This window comes from Heterocephalus glaber, unplaced genomic scaffold (genome assembly GCF_053883595.1).
Source record: "Heterocephalus glaber isolate CG9 unplaced genomic scaffold, H.glaber_assembly_v1.0 deba00000546, whole genome shotgun sequence".
NCBI lineage: Eukaryota > Metazoa > Chordata > Mammalia > Rodentia > Bathyergidae > Heterocephalus > Heterocephalus glaber.
The window spans coordinates 21120001-21140000 of record NW_028258147.1 but is presented as its reverse complement, the minus strand read 5'-3'; the positions used below and the strand labels follow the sequence as shown (position 1 = coordinate 21140000).

General features: G+C 32.4%; 1 protein-coding gene across 26 annotated transcripts in view; it reads left to right on the top strand.

Annotated features, from left to right (window-relative positions):
• The window catches only part of Foxp2 (forkhead box P2), a 588702-nt gene that overhangs the window by 561880 nt on the left and 6822 nt on the right, over positions 1-20000 (top strand). For all 26 annotated transcript variants that reach the window (XM_087204643.1, XM_087204642.1, XM_087204639.1 and 23 more), the window contains one exon: positions 1-157. This exon is cut by the window's left edge and continues 7 nt beyond it. In XM_087204643.1, coding sequence (XP_087060769.1) covers positions 1-157 — 157 coding nt within the window. The remainder of the gene's footprint in view (positions 158-20000) is intronic.

Here is a 20000-nt window from a genome sequence, read left to right as displayed (position 1 = left end):
TGGCAGAGAGCAGTTTACCTTTGCTAAGTAACCCTGGACTGATCAATAACGCATCCAGTGGCCTCCTGCAGGCCGTCCACGAAGACCTCAACGGCTCCCTGGACCACATTGACAGCAACGGGAACAGCAGTCCAGGCTGCTCACCTCAGCCACACATGTAAGTGTGGCTAACAGACTCCTTGAAGGGAAGAAAATGTATTCCTATGCTTCTAAAATTTAGTATTCTTCAGAAATTGTTAATGATATATAAGTAAAAAATCTAAGTGGAGTTAAATTGGACTGTGTTCATACGATGAAAAGAAGTACATCAAAATTAGTTTTAATATGTCTTATAAATTCTCCCAAACGCCCTATAATTATTGTTCTAGCAGTCCTCAACCAATTCTTAGTACCACTAACATTCTCTTGGGCATAAGGCAGTGTGTGAGATGAATCTATGTCTTATGGGTCATTATCACAGTTTGGTTTGTATGGTGTAATAAGAATATTCATGATGGAATAAGTTGTCATAATTTTTACTACTATTACAGGTCTCTAAACCATTTATGAACTGTAGTGAAGACATTGCCCATTTTTATAAACCGTAAAATGCAAAGTTTAACTGTTACCCACAGTTTACATAGAAGCTAGTAAAGTGTAACTTTTTGCCTGTCTTATAAATCAGTATAATTACATATTCAACTTTAATTACTGGTGCGTCTGTATTGGCAAGGTTTATATGTTATATTTTATGCAAGACTACGATTCCTATTAATATTTAGCAGCTAACTATATCATTAATTACTCTAAAATCTTTCCACTACCATCTTTTTAATGGAGCTGAGAGAGTAGAAGTATTAAAAATTGATGTATTGTGGATTTCAGAAATGTGTATGACACTTTTTTAAATGCCTGATCTTATTCAGTACTGTCAGCGTATCAGATGCTTGTTTACTAAGAAGTATTGACCCTGGTAGAACTTAGAATTCTAGGGGAAAAATTAGAATCTGGATAATGAAGTGTATATACCATTCAGTTGTTAGCATGAGTTGTAATGTATGTTCATACTTCTTTGAGTTAAATATCACATTCTTCTAACTTCAAATTAATGAAGTAGGATTAGTCCTTTCCTTCATTTTTATGTTTTCTTCTTCCTTTAATTTTTTGATTTAAATAACTAGTCAAAGACTGGAAAGCAAAATACAATCTTTCTGTGTGCCGATGACCTTTCATGAAATATTACTTTTGTTGATTCTTTAAACATTCTTTCTGTCAGACATATTCATGTCTTTTAAGATGACGTGCCTAATTGCTTTTTGGCACTTTTACTCTATCACCTTTGTGAAAAACATAGTGTGAACATTAATATGTTTCATCAGGTTCCAAACCATTACTTTTCCAAAATGGAAAAATTTGTCTTTTGAAAGTGTCTTTAGATGTATTAAATAATACAAAAGAAGTAATAAAACTCAAAGTAGAAAGAACATGAATATATGCTCTTGAGAGCAGCACTATTCTAAAACAAGGAAAGTGAGCAATCATACAAAAGTTTTTATATCCCTGCTTTATCCTATCAGCCATGCAGTGGGTAGCTGGAGGCCTTTTACTTTCAGCAGTTCTCTTGAGTATGCTAATGCTCACTCCCTGTATAAAATGCTAAAACAATAAAACTTTAAAGAGCAAACAAGAGTCGGATCCTGTTTTTCTCCCTTAAAAAAAAAAGACCTAGTTCAGAGAAATGAAAGACATTCGTAATGTGTAAGCTGTTAGTGCATCTCTCCTTGCTCTTAGGCAATTCTTAGAGGTTGTTACAAACCGTATACAGAGGATATGTAAAGAAGAATTTTTAAAAAAATATTTAACTGTCCAGTGCTAAGAATATTAACATAAAAATTAATGATTTAATAAAATAGTTTATTAAACATATTTTAGAACCTGAAATAATAATTGGGATAAATTATGACATTGTTAAGTTAGTAGTATTTTTCATTTAGCAATTGCTGTTTGAGATTTTTTGTTTTATTATAAATTTAATTAAAGTTTAATTATGATATCTCAAAAATAATAGTATATATAAAACAATATAAAATTGTATATTTAATGCCTGATATACTGCTGCTATAATTTTATAAAATATTCCAGGCTAATATATCATACATTTTATGCTCATATGAATTAGTGCATATGAAAAATGCTTGTGTTGATCTTCTATAGATAAAAAAAATCTCTGCTATAGATTTCAGAAAAAAAGAAAAATTAGAGGTAGCACAAATCTTATCTTTTTCTAAATAATATAAGCTAAAGTCAAAATTTTAATTATCTTGAAAAATTTGAGTCAATATCCATTCTTTGAATCTGTTTCTCCTGCTATTATTAAGTCTTTTTTATGTTAGGTGTCAAATATCGATGGAATAGTACTTCAGTCCTCCATATCATCATCTTTCTTGTTTTAAGATGCCTGTACTTAAAGAATCTTAAACCATTATGAGGCAGAGGAAAAATATGGATATAATTCTCTCAGTGATAATTTGGTTGCAAATAACTGGATACAGATCAAAATACTTTGGAAATTAAACGGAAGTGAAAGACAATAATGGAACATTTCAAGAGCATGTTTTCATGTCCTGAAGTGAATGCATGGTACTTACTGTTTTGGCGGGGACTGGGTATGTTGATGGCAATTACAAAAGGCGGCAGTGGGGCCCAGTGTTATCTGAGCATGGGTTCTGGTGCTGCACTCAGTATTCCAGTCCCAGATTCAGCGCTTTTGATACTGGCCCAGTAGGAATGAACAGGTTACTTAACATTTCCTCTGTCAGTTTTCTCAGCTGATGAGGTAAGTAATAATAATTCCTACCTCATAAAATTCTTGTAAATGAGTGCCTGAAACTTAATAATTGCTTCCTGTGTCTCTCATAGTACTATGTACCTAGGTACTGACTTATTTTACCTCTTATAATACCTCATTGTTACTGTAAATAGAACTATAAACAATACAAAAACTTTTTTTGTATTTTAATGTTTGTATACATTCCAGAAATTCATAGTTTCCTAGACAATCCTTTTTCTTTTCTTCCTACCTCACCTTATAATTCATAAAATAAATATATTGTTGAAACTGAAGTAATAGGACTGAGAATTTTATTTTGGGGAGCACATTACTCAGAGTAGGTAGGATAAAGGATTTTTGAGATATTAAGAAATATTCTGTGAAAACAATTCAAAGAGTGAGAACAGTGCCAACCAAGAATCAGGGGCACATAATATGTGCTCAGAAAACAGGGAGAAATAGGTTTGACAGGAATTTGGAATGCACACAAGAAAGTAGAATGTAGAATATAATACGTAAAGGTAGGACGAGACTTAAATACCAACCCATGGTGATCATTTTAGTCATGAAGCTTTCTGCCGTTATAAGGTTGAGTTTGATATACTCAGAGCTATGCTTTAGGAAGAGCAATCATCTAAAATTGACATCATGACTTAATTATGTATGTATTTAATATTTAGTTAGGTATAGTAAGATATTCTGGAATTTAGACAGAATGCAAAGAGAAGATTAATTCCTGCAGGATGTTATAGCTGGTTTAAATATTAAACTAGGAGTGGAATAGTCAGGAATTTGTAGGAGAAATACTGGAGTATAACGACCACCTGAATGGTGGGGACAAACAGAAAAATGAGGAAAAATCATAGCTCCTCTAAAAGCCCATGGAGAAATAGAGGGCACAAGAAGACAGGCTAAAGGGGAAAATGATGAGTTCAGAGTTTTACTTATAAAATTAAAGAACTTAAATGCCCTTAGAATCAATGGGGGGAAACGTTAAAACTTTTTGTTTGTTTAGTCTTTTTGTTGAACTTCATAATAGTAAACTCACGTAGACTATAGATATATACCTCAGGTTTGCAGGGAAGATCTGAAGCATTAGAAAAATGGAATAGATAATGGGCTAGTGCTTCTGAAAAATTGTTCTTGCAGAACAACAATGCCAAATTATCATCCATATCCCTTGCTCCATATTTTAGCACTTTCTTTCCTAATTTTTACTTTTACAATTCCTTGAATAAAGGCTTTTACTTATTAGTGTGTTTATTTTGCCTCAATGTCTGCCTTTCTGTTCTCTCTTCTGTCTGCTTCTTCTCTGCTTTCTCTTTCATAAATTTTGCCTTTTACGTTGATAATATTTTTCCAAGTAATTTTTCGAAGCGTAAAGGTTTGCTCCTTATTCCATTATTTGAGGCTAACTGTGTGTGCTTGGGTGTTCATACATTTGTCCATGGCCACATGTATATTTATGCATGCATGCTTCGTCATTTTTGGATATCCTTAACTTAGAGGCAAGTTTCTTAAGAACCGAGACTATGTTTTAGACATATTTTCGCATATGAAACTCCTAATACATTCTACTATGTGCAGTGAGCATACAATGAAAGTAGATACTCATTATGAGGAATCACATTGTAGATGACATTTAATTAGAAATAATTAACTTCGGAAGTAATAACCATAAGAATAAAACCTAGGAATCTTCTAGAACCCTGAAAGAGGAAGAATAAAAGCGATTTTAGGATTAAAAAAAACATAGATATGATGTTCATCTTTATGAGGGAGATAAGAGATTTTTTTCAAAATATCACTAGAGTACACTTTTTAAGTTTTATTTTTAATTCAATTTATTTGATTAATGTGTGTTTTATAGTTGTCTGAATTTATGTGAACAGAAGCTTTCAAGTTCCTTCATCTCATTTGTGATTATTTTCCCAGACCCAGTTAAATTTTATCTTGTTGAAAGCAAATTAAAAGGAAAAAAACCGAAATCTTGGAATATAAATCTCAGATGAGTGTTGAAAATGATTTTAGCAAAAATTAGGATAGATTAAAGCCAGATGCCATTGTATACATAATTTTTTTGAAACTTGTTTGACTCTTTTCGGTTAAGTATTTGTTGACTCAAAGTAGGAACTTAATTTTTTAATCTGTTTTGTTGTTGTTGTTGTTGTTGTTGTTGCTGCTGCTGTTCAAAGAGTTCTAGAACCAGGCTTAGTATGAAAAAATGTAAAGGATACTTCCTTTTAAGAATTTGAGCTGAACATTATCAAATTTATAACACTGTTGCCTATGTATCTCTGTGCCAGTGTTCTCTTTTTGTCTGATTTTTCAGAGTTCCATAGAATATGGATAAAAATTACTTTAAATTCCCACTTGATTCAGATGTTTACCTTTTAAAAAATACTTTAAAAGTTAAGAGTGATGCTGTTTAGATCAAAACAATTTAAGCTTACTTTCTTCTCCTAAATGTTAGACTGAAATGAGTGAAAAGAGAAGAACTCAGTTGAACTAGAACTGCAAAGTGAATGTTTACTGACTGAGTCAGTCCACCTCCTTTTTCCTTTTCAACTGGAGGCAAAAAGAGGAATTTAATTATGTATTGACCGTGTTCAGTTTAACTGTGTTGTTTCTTTTTTAAAACAACAATTGTTTCTTCTCACTCTCAATACATTGGCTCAGATTTGCCTCTTTATTTCTCTTCTAAAACACTAATTAAAATTCACATTTTTATATTTTCAAATTTCGTTTCCAGATATCAAAATGAATGTTCTTCCCAAGGTGGATTTGTATTGAGGGCTTTACACACAGAGCTACCCCTTGTCATATCATTCTCCTTTCTGATTGTTAGAGTCTCCTACTGGTGAGCTTTCAAATAATTTCTTATGTGTCATTCCTGAATCCCATTAGCTTCTGTCATTTCAAAGTTTTACTTGCTAAATATTCTACATTATTTACAACTGATTATTATTTTCTCCCTCTTACTCAAGCAAATATTTAGGGTCTGAGAGTTGATGATCTTCTATAGAGCATATTAATCTTCTGTAGAGAATGCATTTAAGAGTAGAAAATAAATTTGCTGTGTCTTTAGAAACTTTAGCATAAGGAGAGAAAAGATGTCATATGAAAGGAGTAGTGTATTATTTCAGGATTGCAGTAGAAATCACATTTGCAGTAGAGATCAGAATGTTGAACACATATTCCAAGTGCCTCAAAACTTTTTGTACAAGTGTCCCAGGAATTTTTGCAACATTCTCTGTTTCTTGAGAACCTCTGTTGGGATATCATTGTATTAAAATTCACCCTCTCTGATCAATAATAGCTTGCTGCCAGAGGGACCTCCAGACACCCACTTTGCAAACCAGTACTGAAAATCTAAATGAAAATACTCAGATGTATGATAATACCCCTTTTCCTTTGCCTTCTCATTAGCCACCTTAAAATTTAAATTGCTGTTTGTAGGCACATGTAGAATTTGCAGATCCCACACCTTTCCTGGGTGGTATTTTATATAAAATCCTTACAGATCTTAGATCTCTTTCTGTGGACAAAAGCATTTGAAATTAGAGTGCCTCAGAGGAGAGCAGTTGAAAGTGACTGGCACCTAGAGTAAGAGAAATGTTCTCTCATTGTTTTCATTCCTGTTAAGTCTGTACTATTTTTGCTAATGTTTTGGATCATTATGTTGCATAAGAGGATCTAAACATAAAAGAAGTTTGTGGTCTCACGTATGTTGTTGTAGATTTTCTTATTAATACTTTTTCAGTCACCTTTAATTTTTTTCCCTCTTAACCTTTCTGGGCCTCTTATAATTTTGGCTCTGATGTAATTCCCTTTTTATTTAATCTTTAAACTTTTTCATTAACTTTGCTAGTTAGCTTTGAGATTGCTTTCCAAAGTGATTGTATGGAACTTATGATGATGCCAGCTCTTTATCATCTCATCTCTTTTTAAAAGTGCTACAAGTGTGGATCAGTAGCTGCTGGTCTTTTTTACATTATTCCAGTCCCCGTATGTGGCGCTTAACAGCTCATTCTAGTTCCTCTTGATAAAAAGATCCTCCTAGAGGTACAGTACCTTCAGCTAAAATGTGTTATATCCCTACCGTGCCAATTGTGGAAATTGGTGGGTTCCTATAGGGTTTTGAAGGATTTTTATAGAACTATAGAGATGCTATCTGACATCCGTGGTGTGAAATGCCATAATTTAGGCAAAGTGTGCCAGACAACTTTAGCTGACAGTATTGTAGCTTACTGCTTCTGTTTTATATATAAAGAAGATACTTTGTTAGAAGGCATATCTGCATTTTTACTGACACTAGTTGAGCCTTAGAAATTTCCTTTCTTTAAGGGTCAAAGAGTCATTGACGAAATTGTTAAAAAACGAATATTGCTTCAATACTAATTTTTGTACTTCTAGATCAGGAGGAAAATGAAGATTTTACACACTTGTGTAGAATTTTAACTTGATATAAGACTTGAGAACTGAACATATATTTGGCTGCTTGGCAGGCTAAAATTTACCTTTCACATAAGTAACATGTCATGCTTGAAAATTTCAACACAATTTAAAGGACAGATTTACTAAGTTCCATAGCAGCTTCTATCTTTAGGATAGAATTAAATAATATACGTAAGCCTTAGTATAATTTGCATGAACAAAAGATGATCAAATAGTTCAGTATAACTAGTAAAAACTAACATTTAATTTTCTCTTCATCTGAAAGCAAGACTGAAAATAGAGTAACGTCAGCCAAGACACTTAAAATGCTGGTTATACATTATCTTTCTATCATAAATTTATACTTGAAACATTATGCCTAAGATCTCTTTTGTTAATTAGTAAATCAGAGAAAGCAGTAATTGACTAGCTTTAGAATACAAGGTTGGATTGTTCTTATTCCCTATTCCTTTCTCATGTTTAGAGCCATATGGTTTAATCTGAGCAAAGGAATACTTCCAGAAGAGCAGCCAGTCTCAGAGACCAGATAGACCTAGTGACAGGAACCACATGCAACTTGGGCGAGAAACAATCTCTGTAAAGATATCCTTGGAGACAGGTTCACTGAGAGCCAGCAGAGGGTGGGCAACATTTTAGCACATTGGTAATGGAAAATAGGTAACATTCCAGGAAAATAGATAAGCCACAACCCTGAGGGACATGAAGGGTCCAGCTACAGGATTATGAGATCAAGATCTTCAGGAAGCCAGAACCCAGTTGTCAAATGGAATTAGAGAGAAACTGGGATATACACCCCATACACTCATAACATCCATCCTATTACTGAAATGTAGTCCAAGGAGCACACCAAAAACACAATTTTTGGATGGGCAGTTGGAAGAAGAGCTGGAGCAGCAGTAAAGCTAACTTGCCAAGTGTCAAGATGTGATTTTGACTTCTATTTCTCCTGCCAACACATCAGAAATACAAAGGTCCAGATTTTCAGCTGAATGTTCATTGAAATTATCTTTTCATGAGAGCAAATGGAATGGCAGCAGTTGTATCCACATGAGCATCGACCTTGATTCTGAGACTGGAATAGAATATTTGTATTTTTTGATGAACAGAGCAATTATATATGTATTTTCATTCTATTATAGATGTTTTGGGAGTGTCTATCAATTTTTTATGTCAAAATATGTGATAAATCTTAAGGTATTGTTTACATTTTTATAATCAAAACTACAGTAAAACTGTATGAAATCATTTGGCAGTAAGCCCCTAAGTCATGGAAAATTCAGGTTTTTTAAACATTATTACACAAACTTCAATAAATTTCAATATAATGTTGAAGATAAGGACAGGAAATATTAAAGAAATTTTGATTATATAATATACAGCATATAAAATTATGTATTTTAAACTTAACACAAGTTTTTGTTATATTTCTTAAAATTTCTATTTACTTTAAATGGAATTTTGAAAGGATCTGATCTACTGAAATGTAAGTAGGTGCATCAGTAAGAATGAAAATATATCTTCAAAGGGAAGCTTCTATTAGAATTCTCTGAAAATAATATTTCTTTGTGAGCAAACACTAAAGGGCTGCATTTTTTCAGAAAATAGAGTAAAGGAGAATAAGATTTATTAAATATATTAAAGTTGTTTTCTGGCTTTAAAGTGAACATTAAAGATTTTCTGCATTTCTCTAGCCAGGAGAAGGAGGCAGGTAATTTAGTAAGGTGTTTTCTACTGGCATATTACAAAAAGCAAACTGTATGTGGTATATATGGAATAGGGAATCTGTTCATTCCAATTTTGAAATCACCACTTCATTTCTTCTATAAAGAATGTTTTCCTTTTCATTAAAAGATAAGAAGGAGAATTTTTATTTCTGCAGAACTAGAGTGATGGGTCTGAATATTGTTCTATAGCAACAGCTAAAGTAAATGCATGACAAAAATCAACTTATTCAACACTGGAATTTGGTGTTAGAGTAAACAATCTTAAAAGACAAGAAGTTGGAAAAAGGTTGAACCATAGTAGTAAAAATCTGTTGTATAACTTTTTAATTCATGAGAATTAGTTTTCTACCTGTAATTGATTTTAATTATGTATCTTATTCAGTTCTAAAAATTAGAGAATTGTTTCTCTAAAGTTGCTTAAATTTATAATGTAAAATCTAAATTTTAGTGTGAAAATCTGCACAACCTTTCAAAAGCTTAAAGTTTTAAGTAGCATTAAATGGTTGAAGACCAAAAATAACCTAATTCACTTTAGCCTGAGGTTGGTTCTCATTTTTAAAAAGTATTAACAGAATGCTTTGTTTTAAAAGTAAGATTCCCTATTTAAAACTTTAATTTCACCTACATTATTAACTTAATTTTATAATACTTTAACTAAACTAAAATACTTCCTAAACAAGAAAATAAAAATATCCTTCTAGAAGAATTACATCCATAAGAAACATGAATTGCTTCTCATTTTCATCTGACTTAATATGATTGAAGTAACTAAGCTTATAACTTTTACAAGTCTACCATCGAATTCTAAATATAATTATATCATTTCCTTTTTATATATACTAGAAGGAAATGAGCAAAATAAAATATCTACAATTTCCATTTTTATATCCGTTCTAAATGAACATCAATTATTTTACCAGTTTTACTGTGAAGCTTCATCTTTGAAAAAAATGTTTTAGTATTTTCTCTTTCATATGATTACACCTTCCATGATGCCAGTGTTACTAGACATTAGATATACAAAGGAAAGTAAACAACAGTTGAGTTTTGTGAAACTGAACCTAATCTTAGTCAACTCTGTGCTTAGGGATATTTTGGGATTTATTTTACCTTCAAAACAACATTGTGGTGAGCAGAAGGTTTTGCCATTGGCAAAATGGACGTAATTAAATGAAAATACAATCAGACACATATGAAATTGACAATTAAAGTGCTAATCATATACTCTGATTATTTGAAGTGCATATACACCAGTGGTTATCACTGCTTATTCAACAGTCTTGGACCAAATACTAAGACAAAATTATAAATAGTGAAAAGAAAATCTCATCTTGTCCTGGCATTTCCTTTAAACTAGAAAGATTTTTATGCCATTTTGTAAAAGGGTCAAAACCTATGAAAATCAATGGAGTTCAGATGCTTGATGTTTTAAGTAATAGTAATCAGCCATTAGCATACAATGGTAATAAAAGACAAAAGAGACTTTGACTGATCATAAATATTTTCTGTTGGAGTTAATCAATATATTCTGTGTAAGTTAAAGGTATTTAAACTAAATTTAGTAGGCATAAAGATCAAACACTAAGTTCAATTGATTTAAAATGAAGTAAATATATGCAGTGTATCAAGAGGAAATAAAATGCATGGTTTAAGAGCTTACACATATTTCAACACATTCAAATATGTTTCTGGAAACACAGTACATATAACCTCTTCTTATAAAAGATTGCTAAACCATATCAACCAACATCAGTTTTCATAGTAAAATTGCAGCATTTGAGCCCTAATCCTCTTTCTGAGGTTAGCCTTTTGAGAACTAAATGGGGAGTCATTTTTTTATGATAATGGCCCAGAATTCCTGACAAAAACTACAGCATATCCTTCAGGACAAGGGCAATAATTTTTATTAGATTTTTTAAAAATGTGTCATTTTACTTTGTAAAAAGATGTTTACTGATCTGTTAGTAGGAATACTATGTTACATGTGTCAAAAATGTTCTCAACTAATTAGGACTGTATGAAGAAGAATTATAAGGAAATTGCCTGTAATGAGTAAACCACTCAAAAACATCTTTAATCTAGTCTTAACATTTATTCTTAACTAGCAAATCTTTGATAAAATTTACCCATGTCAGACATATGAGCCATTAACTGTGAATATTTCTTAGCAGTATTTATTGAAATCTGTCATATCTATTATGAGACTTAATATTTCTTTGAATAGCTTCATGTTTTTGGATTTTGTTTTGTTTTTTGTTTTGTTTTCCCTACAGTGCTGAGCACTAAGCCCTCAGCTTTGCACAGGCTAGGCAAACACTCTACCACTGAGCTGCACCTTGAGACCTAGCTTTATGGTATTAATAAGTATTACACTTCTAGAAAGTCCTGATAAAATTTACATTGCGACCCTGAGTCTCTCATAAATGCTGACAGTTGAACCTAGGTACTTATATGAATAAAAATAGTTTAATAATTATATTTGACAATATCTACATAAGCAAAGGTGAGAACATAGTGTTGTCATTCAACAATCTAATATCTATATTCATAAATATATTTTGAAAACTTTATTCTTAGTACATTCTTACTCTGAATAAAAATTGGAACAATTATAAGACCTATTACTTAGTCTTGAATAAGAAGAAAGTGAATCCAATTTACATTCCTCTAGGGGATTTTGTGACCACAATCTAAAAAGATAAACTCCGTTGTAATTTAACTCTTTGCTTTAGGGTACAAGCAAACATTAGCATTTTTCCTCCCTTTCACTGGTGCCTTGGGTTCTTATAAATTTCACAGCAAAAGAAGCAACACATTTTTTTAGGCCACAAATCAGTGGAGTAATGAAACTAGTTTTCTGTGGTTTGGGTATATACCATTCCTGAGGGTGGCTATAAAACAGAAATTAACTAGAATATAAAAATCAAGTGCTGCTTCTCAATTCCTACAGAGGCTTGCCAGGTTGAATGGTTCAGAAGCAAGTTTCATTTGTCTGTTGAATAAGCATATATTGAGCACCATTATGTGCAACATACTGTGCTAGGAACTGTGGTAGATGATCTGTATTTAGAGAAGTTAAACTCTATTGAGGGTAAGGACACAGATGATGACAGAGACTAAAAGTGAAGGCACGGTGAGAGCTGTAAACAGGTTGCAGAGTCAAAGATGTAAGCATGTGCACGCACACAGGGAATCAAGCAAACTTCATGAAGGGTGTAGTTTTCAGTTAGGCTTAATGTGAAATAGATTTTTAGATTGAGGTTTATGAAATTGATAATACTCAGCTATTTGCCTACAAAAGTAGCAGTCTTAAGTACTCTGACCTGGTATTTAGCAGCGTGAAGGAATGAGAGGGTAGGTGCAGACGATGTGTGAGTATGAGCCAAGGTGACTGAAGCGTAGGTCTTACTCAGAGAGAAGACAATAGGGCTAGTGCTTTAGCCTGGGCAATCTTCCTGGAGAGGAACAGCAGCAGGAGGAGACTGGATGGGAATTTGAAAGCCAAATATTAGAGCTGGTTAATCTCCAGACTAACGATACATTAAAGGCATTAAAAAAATCCCGTTTGGAGATGTCTAACTAGATTTCAGGAATATATGATACCCACTTACAAAAGCCTTACTTTGTAAGAAGTTCTAGCATGCTATCACACAGTAGGGTGACTATAGATAATGATAATGTATGATGTATTTTAGGGTTTTTTTGGTACCAGGGATCGAACTCTGGTCCTTGCGCTTGCGCAGCAGGCGGCGAAACCACTGAGCTAAATCCCCGGCCCTGTATGATGTATTTCAAAAAGCTACAAAAAAGGATTCTGAATGTTTTCATCACAAAGAAATGGTGTTTAAGCAGATGTTTAACCTGATTTAAATATTACACAATGTGTACATATATGGAAACATTACATAGTACCCAATAAAAACCTATAATTTTTACAACTTCATGCTTTAGTCAAAAATTACATTTAAAAAATTAAAAATGATAGGGCTGGGGAGTTAACTCAGTGGTTACACCACCTGTCTCGCAAGTGCAAGGTCCCGAATTCGATCCCCGCTACCCAAACAAAGCAAAACAAAATTAAAAACTAAGATAAATACCTTTCTTTTTATTTTCTGTTACTTCTCTACAGAAATAGATGCTTTTTTTAACATAGAAAGCAACAATTTATGCACTTTTGTATAAACACTCATTTTTAAATTTAAACATTTTATAATTTTAAACATTTTTGTTTAACGTGGCATAAGTACACAGACTAAAAATTAGAAATAAAATTTTCAGACACTTAAGTAACAATATTCTTATGGGTTTTGCTGCAGTTGTCATCTTAATCGCAAAGAGGGCTGATGCAATACTTCCTCAACACGTTCTCATATTCATTCCTAATATTCAGCTTTTCTGAAATTTCTTTCCCCTCTCTTCTCCTTTAGCAATTAAAATGACAAATATAAAAATTCATCAAAATTGTGTGAGATTTATGAAAAGTCATCATCAGTTTTAACTCTAATTATTTTTGACATAAATTTAGTCACTTCTTTCTCCTTGGTAGAGTATAAAAGGGAAGGGTATGACATACATGCCTGAGTTTAGGAGCAATAAATGCAACCCTGACCTAATCCTCTAACCTTTGTCCTGACCATCATTACCTTCTCACACTGTTTTAGTGAGCTCCTCCTAACTGGTAACGTAAGTTCCACTATCCTCCACTCCATTTACACTTTACAAAATAATCCTAAAACTTCTGTCTTTTCATTCACCTGCTCAGAAACCATCAATAGCCCTTCAGCTGAAAGGGAATAAATTTATACTTCATAAAATGAAGCTCAAGGCTTTTCTCCATCTGACCTTGTTCTTCATTTCTAACTTTTTTTTCTTATTACCAGACTTTTTCCCCCCATGACCTCAATATGCTCTCAGGGTTCCCACAACACATCTGAGATTCTCCATTTTATCTACTTCTATTCAGAATGTCCTTTCTCTCATCTCTGCATAATGAAAATTCTCACATATTTCAAAGCCTGCTGAAGTGACTCCTCCCTCCTTCACAGAACATTCGCTGATTACACTGTCAAACTTTCTCTCCACTGTCATACACTTTCTCTACTATGACATCTATCAGTTTTTGCCTTGCATCAAAGCTATTTGTATATAGGACTTACTTCCTCCATGAGATGGCAAACTCAATGAAAATGTGCTTATTGTCCATATCTGCCCCTAGCTGAGGAGTTTACACCTGTCTATTGGATGGATTTTGTTTTTTTTTTTATTTCTAACTCATAACTTTTAATTTTCTAGAAGTACTACCATTTCAGTTACTGACTTTTTACCTCTGTTGGGAAATAACAACAGACATTATAGCTCTCCATTACTACATACTTCTTTCCCTACAATTATTTAAAGAAATTTCAAATATCTTTTAAATTCTCCCCAAGTATAAATTGTATTAATTAGGAGGTGGCTGTGCCTTCTTTAAACAGGATGCATAAATCATTACTTTTCTCCAGTAAATAGTAGGTAGTAGATTAAAAAAGAATAGTTGAATTCAAAGTCTTCTGTTTCATGGACAGTATAATTTTTAAAGCTTTTGCATTGATTACGGTATTCCAATTTGAAGAAATATTCATTATGTACTGAATGGACAGTTTGGTTTTAAAATCAAAGTTAGTTACTTCAGTAACTATGAATGCGATTTTTTTTACCAAGTTTAAATGAATTTCTAAACTGATTAGCAAGGTAGACATATTTATCTCTCATCTGTCTTTCTCTGCCTGAGGCTTACACTCTTGTGTCTAACATTATAGCTACCTCTCCAGCAAATGAGTGAATGGCTTGGAAGATCATCTAACCCAGAATCCTTACAGGCAGAACCCTGCCTTAAGAGATGTTAAAAATTAGTCTAGTCAATATTCTTTATTCAGTATTTCATAAATAAGACCATAAATTCAGCAACGCCATTAGTTCTTTTTCTTCTTCATAAGTCTTTGAAAAAGTAAGTCCTCCATGTTTCAGTGTTATCACCCATTTTATTCCTGAAACAACTAGTTCTATTTGTTTGAAGTAGCTTCTACTCTATTTATTATTAAAGGCTCTAGCAAGGACTAGTGTTTAATGCATAAGACACATCAAATCCTAGGGTACAGGAAGCAGCACATAAATTTTGATTTGATGGAGGGAAATGGTTTGATGAACATCTGAACCATCCAGAAGCGTGTCTTCAAATCCAGAAATAGTTATACAACTAGGATGACCTACAATTCCTCTCCTTTCTCCATCTGAACTTACTCTTACTTCACTATCTTTAGGGCATTCCACTAGGAATGCGTATATATTTTAATGTTCTAGCGTCGGAGTTCTCCAAGGCACAAAATCTCTCCTGGTTCTTAACTCTTGTATCACTTAATTCCTGCTTCTCTTTGGATACTTAAGTCTAGCAAAATTATAGTTTCTAAGTACATATTTCTCCCATTGTAGACTAAATGTTCTTTCATAGATATTAAAAGCTCCACATGCTGTTTATGTAGAAGATACTCAATATTTCTTTGTTAAGTAAAAGATCAGCAACAGGACATAATGGTACTACATTATTGGCTTTTCCTCTCAAAGTGGGAGTGATACTTTTAACATGATTGTAGACAAAGGGGACTTACTTCAATCCATAGAATAAAGGAATTTCTGGTAGAAAAACAATGTATTTAGATAGATAGGCAGACAGACAGATATATTGTTATAGCTCTTAAATTTTTTGTCAATTTGACTTAATCACTTCAAAGTTTCTTTAACTAAATATGTAAGTTATCAGAACTTTAGAAGTCTCAATGTGCATAGTGAATGTGATACAGATCTGAACCATTTGATGCGTATATGTTAATGGTTTTATGTCAAGCAAATGATGAAGCTTGTGATGGATAACCAAGAGTAAGTGTAGGCACTCCATGTACACAGTGTCAGTGATGGCCCCTCTTTGAAATTACTTTCTAAATGATCTAAAAATCATCAGAGAAATAATCTGGGTATTGGACTTAATATTTTAGTGATCAAGAATATGTTGGTACACAGTTTTTGGAATAATTACAATAATGTATTGTGTTATGTTATTGCTTATATTACTTTAAATATTCTTTTTAGGAAATATAGTACTCTAATAACACTTAATTCCAGGCATCTGATAGGTGGGACATGTATCTTTGTCTTATGCCTTTTCTGATATGGTCATAAATATTTTCATTTTGGAGAGATGGACTAAAATATTTTAGGGCCACATTTAAAAATATACTTATAGTATACATTCTTCCAAAGAGATATGATTGTAATATGTTGTGAATATTAGATATAGATATAGATATCACTTGTGGCCTAGCCACTGTGTCAAGGGATACACACACACACACACACACACACACACATATAACATCATTTAACTGTCATAACAGTTGTGTTAGGTACTGTTTTTGATTTTAGTTCCTGGGTAAAGAAACAAGGTTGGTAAATAGCTTCTCCAAGGTCACAGAATTAATAAGAAAAGAGGCCAGCTTTAGCTCTAAGCATTTTACCCTTTAAGATCACTGTATTCTTAAACACTATAATCTTAACCACTTAGCCACTGTTGCATGACTAAAGATTATAGCTGAGGTGTTTAGACTCTTCAGGATGACTTTATACTACACTTACAAGTTAACCAAAATACTAAATACATAAAATTTATTGTGCTAAATTGTATCTTTATAATTAAAAACATTTAAATAATTCCACCTGAGAAGAGGGTCTGTAGTGAAGAATTTGTGAGCACAAAGAGGGAGAATTTCTTTAAAGGGATTCTTTTATTTTATTTGAATTGCCAAGAATATTTCTATGATAGAGGAGAGCATTGTTCCTAGAAGAAAAGTTAATTATCCTACAGTGATATAACACATGGTATAAAAATTGGAAAAATGGGCACTACAGAAATATATAGTGGGGATTTTGTTTCAGAAATAAATTAAGTGATCCTCGTATTCTATAATGAGGGAAAGAGAAGAAAAATACTTCTAATGGCCACAAGAAGAGACTAATTCTTTATGCTGTGATCCTCAATAGGCATGAAGTCTCATTTTATTCCATTTCTTTTAAATCTGCATACAACATTAAAACAAAGTGAAAACATAGATCATTTTGGGTCCCCCAATTGAGAAGACAATATAAGATAATAATATGCTAATAACGTGAGACAATCATAATAGAAATTTTATTTTTATTGAAAAGGATTCTACCAATCTGTAGCCATAGATGGTGTAACTTTCAAGCAATTTTATCCTTTAGGTTGTTGAAACCTTCTCTTGTGACATTTCCTTGCAGAAATTGCATTGGTCTCAATCTGGTCTTTTAACAATTGACTGAATAATTGTTGACATTGGTCTGGTTTATTTTAATAAAGTAGCAATCCAATATTGTGCCCAAAAGGGAAATTTTTAGTTACTTCTATGTCTGATACATTCTTCATTCTGAGTGGAGGGGATTACAAGAGTGGTTAATTCCAGAGAGAAATTAGTGCAGATGTAAAGCTTAATGACTTAATGGTACATAATTTGTCCATTCAACATGTATTGACCAGTGCTTGCTCTGTGTTTAGGTGTCCTAATCTGTAAAGTTCACAGTCTAGTCAGCAAGACAACTACAATGACCATGAAAAAGAGTTAAGAGCTTAAGTAATTAATGCAATTAAGGTAATATGGAATAGTAGAAATAATAAGGGTCCAAGAAATATCCTAGAGGCGACCATGTGTGCTAATTCTAGCTATGTGCAAACATTTGGAATGAACTTATTTTCTGATCTGTGAAATAGGGACTCTAAACAAAGATATGTTTGATAATACTTTTAGGACTCAAAAATTGTATACTTTTGAGCATCAAAATGATCAGTTTAGAAAATGGGTCCAAAAACTGGCTGGAAAATTAGTACAAGTTCAACATGTCAAACAAAGTTCTTACGGAGTAAGAATTGGTCCTTCATATGTAGTAGATGTGATGTAAATAGCAAAGAGGGTAGAATAGAATTCTGGTTTCTGTGTATAGACAGAAAGTTGATGGGGGAAGCATAGATTCAGCATGAAACATGGCTTGGAATAGAAATTGAAAACAGTGTTTTCAGGATAATGACTCAAGACTGCAGTGGAAGTTATTATGCCTGAAATTCAGTTATAAGTCAAGAACAGATAATAGATTATTGAGAATGGCTGAAGGTTTTGTCTTAATCCTCTCTCAACCCCCTATGTCTAAGTTCAAACCATAGTTTCGAAGAGGGTAGTGACATAATTAAATACAGTCCTTGCATATTTAAATTTGCTGAAAATGCAATGGAACATATCTCTATAGCTATCCTTTTAATAATATGTTCTGTATGTGCTTGTGTTTTAATAATACATTCTACTTAATTTTTTTGGTAATTTGAACATTTTCACAAGGTCCTTAAATCAAATACATCCCAGAAAGTTAAACTCAAATGAACCAGATAACATGATACTACAATGCTCCTGACAAGGAGACAACAGTAGAAGTGGGGTAAGGAGTGAGGAAATAAAGTAGGGGAACCATCTAGGTCTTCTCAGAGCCCCGAGAATATAATACACACCATTGTCCAAGAGGGCAAATCTTTAGCTCAAATTAAAGGATTTCCCAAATCATGTTAATTGACTTGAGGTTTATTCTCTGCAACAATGGTATATATCTATGTGTATATCGTGACAGTTACTCAACGTCTGTTTACAAATATCCAGCTATTTAACCTTGAAGGTTTTCAATATTGACAGGTTATTTATGAGACCTAATTAGAAAAAAAGTTCTATTGTATAAATCTTAGGAGTTTATTCTAATTATTTCCAGTACTTAGAATTTATCATACACTAAAATGGTCTGAATTGTAGATTGAACCAGGAAAATCTAAAATTATAAACTCAATTTATAATTATTATATTGTCACTTTAAAATGTCATTTAAAAAATCATTAAATGAATATGAACTTTCATATGTGATCTCATTAGAACATTTCATTTGTATATTTTAGAGGGTTCATTGGGAATATTATAAATGTTTAAATCCTAGACATGTCTACATAGTTGGCTCATTAGTGATTTTACTCAAACTATTGGCTGGTTCAGTGAAATATTTAGTAAAGTAGTACTTTAGTTGGTAAGATTTTTATAGTCACAGTAGTTGGATTTTTCTTCAAAATGATCTTCATAGTCAGCTTTTATGGTCCCAGGCTTTTAAATTTTTTTAAGTCACTTGTGAATGTACTGGTGCCATATATGTGTGTGTGTGTGTGTATATATATATATATATATATATATATATATATATATATTGTCCCTCCTTCTCCAATGGGTCACATTTTCCCAACTATACATGTTTCTGATTTCAAAATTTATAATATCTCTGATGAGGACTAGTTTACTCATCACAGAAAATAATATATTTATATTAATCGTATATATATAAAGTCCTTTCTTCATTTATAAATTGTCTTTTAATACATATTATTTATTTCAAGGATCATGGTTTCACTTTATAATTTGTCATACAGATCAGCAAATAGAACCTTCAATGCTTAAACCTATAATGATTTTCCTTACATCATTAGTACAATGCTTTGGCTTTAATACAACTTTGTTATACACAAGATGCAAACACAATAATTTCAGTTTCCTTAAATGTCAATGACAAACTCTCCACTTGGCTTTTTATTTGTATTGGCTTCAATATAATTTCATAATTTACTCCACAGTGAGCAATAATGGCCTTATAATGACCACTTCCTATAGTTTTTAACCTATCCCTAGGGAGTAATCTATATAAATTATGAACAGGATGAAAGTAGCTTGATAGAATAGAAACATTTGGGAAATTTCAGTTTCCTTTGCCCATGTATGCAAAATGGTAAAACAGCTCCAGGACAGGTCACCAAAAAATTAACTTCTTTAATTGGCTTTTAAGTATTTTTCCTATGCCAAGATGCCCTATTAATAAGTTGCAGTGTTCTA